The 5000-nt window shown below is 41.5% G+C and overlaps 1 protein-coding gene across 3 annotated transcripts in view; it reads left to right on the forward strand.

Moving 5' to 3' along the window:
- The window catches only part of ADCY3 (adenylate cyclase 3), a 158755-nt gene that overhangs the window by 79840 nt on the left and 73915 nt on the right, over nucleotides 1-5000 (forward strand). For all 3 annotated transcript variants that reach the window (XM_085894011.1, XM_085894009.1, XM_085894010.1), the window contains exons 5-6: nucleotides 1971-2098; nucleotides 2385-2543. In XM_085894011.1, coding sequence (XP_085750137.1) covers nucleotides 1971-2098; nucleotides 2385-2543 — 287 coding nt within the window. The remainder of the gene's footprint in view (nucleotides 1-1970; nucleotides 2099-2384; nucleotides 2544-5000) is intronic.

The following is a 5000-nucleotide window of genomic DNA, read 5'->3' on the forward strand; positions in this document are numbered from 1 at the left end:
AGAAATTTCAACCATACTTGACACATGCATTGTGATACAAAGATGAACTGATTGAATTTTAGAGTGAACACGTCAAAGGTCAAAGGTTATTTGCCCTTTGAAAGTCATTTTGCAGACCATAACTCGAGTTAGAAGCATATCTGATGTTGTCTCTCTTCTCCTCATCTGTCTTTTATATCTCAAGGTCTCTCTCTCTCTCTCTCTCTCTCTCTCTCTCTCTCTCTCTCTCTCTCTCTCTCTCTCTCTCTCTCTCTCTCTCTCTCTCTCTCTCTCTCTCTCTCTCTCTCTCTCTTCTCTCTCTCTCTCTCTCTCTCTCTCTCTCTCTCTCTCTCTCTGGACCTTTCATTTTTCATGTGACCTTTAATGGAGATCAAACATAACAGTGGGTTGACATCTCACGTGAGCAGAGGCATGTCTTTTGACGCATTAGCATCAAATTCTGCTTTCTAATTCTTTTTGGGTTTTTTTGTATATGCCGTCAGACCCCGACATTTGCAGATTTGCTATTCGTGGACCCCGCGTATTTGCGGTTGATAAAATGAGACCTGCTTCTCCATTCGCGGCCCTGTGCTTCACGTATTCACGATTTTCGCTGGCGCAAAAAACAACTTCCACGAGTTGCGTGCATAACAGTTCTAAAACGGATCTTCCACCAGCCACGCATAGAGCAGCTGTACGTACGCAAAAACATCATCCACGAGCCGCGCGCATGACCTGCTTAGGCATTCACGGCCCTGTGCTTCACGGTTTGTCGTGGGTGCAAAAAAAAATCTTCCATGAGCTGCGTGCATAACACAGTTCTAAAACATAGTGTTTTGATTCTGCGAAGCCAGCACTCCCCATAGGCAATGGCACACAACATATAGCATTCCAGAGACGGTTATTTCATTAGTAATCATCTTAGATAGGTCTTCGCTGATGTCTAGTGGATTTATGGGACAAAATGCTTTGCGTGGGCTTTTTGGCAGATCTTTATTCTCATTGTTCTTTCATCTATTTTACTTTACTTCATACACGAACCCATCCTTCCTTCATGCATGCCTGCATGCATAGCAACAGGGGAAGCCTTCATTTGTGTACGTACACCATTTCCCGTTCAAACCTCGTGCCATTACCAAACCAAAGCTCACCCCAGACCTTCGCTGTCCTCAAACCACAATGCCACAACATTTTTCCAACCACCACAAATGCCTTCCTAAAAATCCTCACATCATCAAACCACAGCTCAAACTCGCCCACACTCACCATTGACGTCATGACGACTACAACCGCCTCCATCACGAACTTGCTCCGCCACTGATGCTGTCGCTCAACCACGGTCATCACTAACGAGCACCACCACCTTTTGGGACCAGCGGGGACGAGGAAAGGCGTTCACGCTGGAGCCGTGCGACCAAATACCCCGCTCCATCTTAAACCTCAGAGCTCCTTTGCCTGGTGAAGCATGGAGCAAATGAGGCCATTAACCGGTGCCTGATCCTCACCTGGGTGGAGCTAGCACTGGAGCAATGGTCCGTACACCAACTAGGACCCGGGGAAACACCCATCGCTCCGCATGTTCCGCTCTCAAGTGCCGCCCCTGCTGGGGAATTATAGAAGGGAGCTCTGCTCTCTGGCCCACCCTCTTGCCCGCCTTCTCTCATCTGGCCCACCTGGTCTTCTCTCACATCTACCTTGCCCGTTCTTGTTCCTGGAGTTATTTAGTGGTGGAACGGAACGGAGAGCCAGACACCAGACTGAGCACCGCCTGAGTCCGTTAAACACGTGCACGTACAGACCTCTTTACGCTCACATTATGTCTTTCCTCTGACACGTTCTTTGCTTCATTTCCAAAACCCGCTAACCTACATCTTTACACCATCCCCTCCGATTTGCACCGCCAATCATTGTACACCTCATTTTGCACCTCCTCTGACCACACACCTTAGACATCTTCACTTTTCCTCTCTTCCTCCTTTTGTGTGTAATAGAAACACAACCAGTTGAGGATCAAGATTCTGGGTGACTGTTACTACTGCATTTGTGGTGTTCCAGAATTCCGGAATGACCACGCTGTCTGTTCCATCAACATGGGCCTAGCCATGGTGAAAGCAATTTTGTGAGTAAGCCAATATTTTATAAAGAGCCTGTAGTGCACATCATGCTTGCATCATTGGCTTGAAAAGCTGTTCATTTGTATTCTTGCCATCAATATATTATCTTTATCACCCCAAGTTTGTAGTGAAACAGATAATCTGAATCACGTAAAGCAAAACGTTCATTACAGCTCTTGCAAACGATGTTTTTTTTTGCATAGACTTACTATGATACTATGTGCTCTGGCCATTTTAACGTGAGTATCCATTTGCAGTCTGTCATCGTTAAGGATGTACGTTCACCCACAGGTATGTACGAGAGAAAACGAAAACTGATATCAACATGCGCGTCGGCATCCATACGGGTGCCGTTCTTGGTGGTGTGCTTGGACAGAAGAAATGGCAATTTGATGTCTGGTCAACAGATGTCACCTTGGCAAACAAAATGGAGGAAGGTGGAATTCCTGGGTATGAGTGCTTCACAGTAGCACTGCACTCTAACAGTCTAACAGGCATTTTAACAAATGGCAGTAGCTGTTTCTTAAAGGCGATACATCTCGCACAGTGAAGCTGCATTTATCCAATGCAAATTCACCTTATGCAGTTAGATTTGCATTCGATAAACATATACTGTATTTGAGTTCATTGCGTACCTTGGGCTTGCTCCACTGATCCTCCCAGAAAATCTGTTTATACTATTCCTAAACAAGGTCACATCATCGTCTGTCCATATTTCCCCTGTACCCACTCCTCCCATCTCACACAAATAGTTTGCTCACCCCCAATGCATTTCATTAATGGTCATCTTTGCCTTTCAGTCTCAAACAAATTTGTCAAAATGTAATTTAAGGATTCGCATGATATGCTCGTGTTCCACAATTGGCAAAATTTGGAACCAGGGATGTACGGCCGACACGCCATATTTTAGCGTGTGCAAGTGTCAGAATATAATCATGGCATGTTTTGAAGACATATCAATCATCATGTGTGTGTGTCCTCCAATAACTCCAAAACCATGATACCTGGCAGGCCCATTGCATGCATACGAAGGGAACTCCAAGGGAATGCATGGATGAAAACTGTGTGGTTGGGTAAATTTAAACACCCCTTTTGGGGATGATTTATCAGGTGCTCATCACAAACAACACAAAATTAGTCCTTCCAAAATGGCGGCACACTATCTTTGTCAGCCCTCTGTCACATCGCTGGGTTCATAAGCCGCCATTTTGTTCGGCCTGCTTAAAAATGCCTTGCCTTTGAACCATGATGACCTGCCATGGACTAATTAAAGTATATCATTGAAATCTGGCTTTGGATTTGAGGATCGGATCTTGTGGACTAAATAAGGAGGGAGGAGGCAGGGGAAAGGATGGGATGAGAGAGGGGAAGGAGTTGAGTGATCTAGTGTTGCCCAGAAATGCCGGGTACCTTCGCTAGTCTTTAATAAATGGAAACTTGCAACAGCAAGAGTTGAGTTTGTTTCATACAATATCGGGTGTCGACAAATTACCGTTACAAATTCGAACCTTAACGAAAAAAAAATTCCCGAAGTTTACCGCCATTGATGCAGTATCTTATACACCACCAAATTTTACATGTCCAAGTACCGTAAAACTGGAGGTTTTTGGAAGTGGCAATAAGGTAATTTATGTTCTACAATCTTCAAATATATGAATCAATTGAAATAAAATAAGAATTTTCGAGGTTGGAGAAAAAAAATTAATTCCGGAAGTTTACCGTCGTTGATGCAGTGTCTTACACATCACCTTATTTAACACATATCATTAGTTATTCGTGCCTGTTGTTTGTGTCCTTTATGACGTCCTTAAAAACAGCAAGTTTCCTGTTTGGAATGATTTTTAATTGTGTTTTACTGCCAGACAGGCAGACAGAGTAAAGTATTATTTCACTCCTCTCTGCGCATACGTGATCGGGACAAATTCAAAGCCAAAGCACTGATAAACTACAGGTTCGTTTTTCAATTCGTGTTCTGATTTGTCTTCAAAATATAACATACAATTAAAATTAATTTGTACCTTGATAATAAATTGACGTTTGTTGATGGACAGACGGCCAGACAGAAGTGAACCAATTGCTTAACCCCACCTTTTGCTTCTCATGCGTGGGGTAAAATGAAATGGGAAACAATGATGTGCTTTACTATGTTTGAAAGAACATTTCTCAAAGTTTTATTTTCAGGATTTGTCAAGACCATCATCAGAATATTAATGGACTTGTGGGAACTACTCTCGAAGGACTCACAAACATGTTCAACATCCTCACCACTTGTGCTTGGCTGGCCTGCCCCCTACCTGTGCAGGATGCTATCAGTCTTCATAAACTTTTTCTGCCACTCACGAATCATTTTTCTTGATGATTTTTCTTGACATTTTTCTCGATTCATCACGAATCATCTTCCTTCCATAGGTTGTCCTGAACCTCCATCAAACTGATTTTGTTTCCATAAATTTTGGTGGTTGATTTATGTTGCTGATTGTGGTTGCTCTATCAATTTTGGTAGCTCATGATAAACCAGGCAACACATTGGGCTTTTTCTTGTTGGGACAACATTTGGAGTAAATGTGATGTCACGTGTCACAGGAAATACCTGGAAAGGGGGAAAAAAGTCAAACTGAGAAATGTTCCTTCACTTGCAGAAAATTGCATCATTGTATCCCATATATATATATATATATATATATATATATATATATATATATATATATATATATATATATATATATATATATATATATATATATATATATATATATATATATATATATGTATATATATATATATATATATATATATATATATATATATATATATATATATATATATATATATATATATATATATATATATATATATATATATGACCAGTCAAAAGTTTTAGAACACCCCCATTTTTCCAATTTTTAC

This window comes from Eptatretus burgeri, chromosome 9, assembly GCF_056783735.1.
Source record: "Eptatretus burgeri isolate ZD-2024b chromosome 9, Ebu_testis_v1, whole genome shotgun sequence".
In the NCBI taxonomy this organism is placed as follows: domain Eukaryota; kingdom Metazoa; phylum Chordata; class Myxini; order Myxiniformes; family Myxinidae; genus Eptatretus; species Eptatretus burgeri.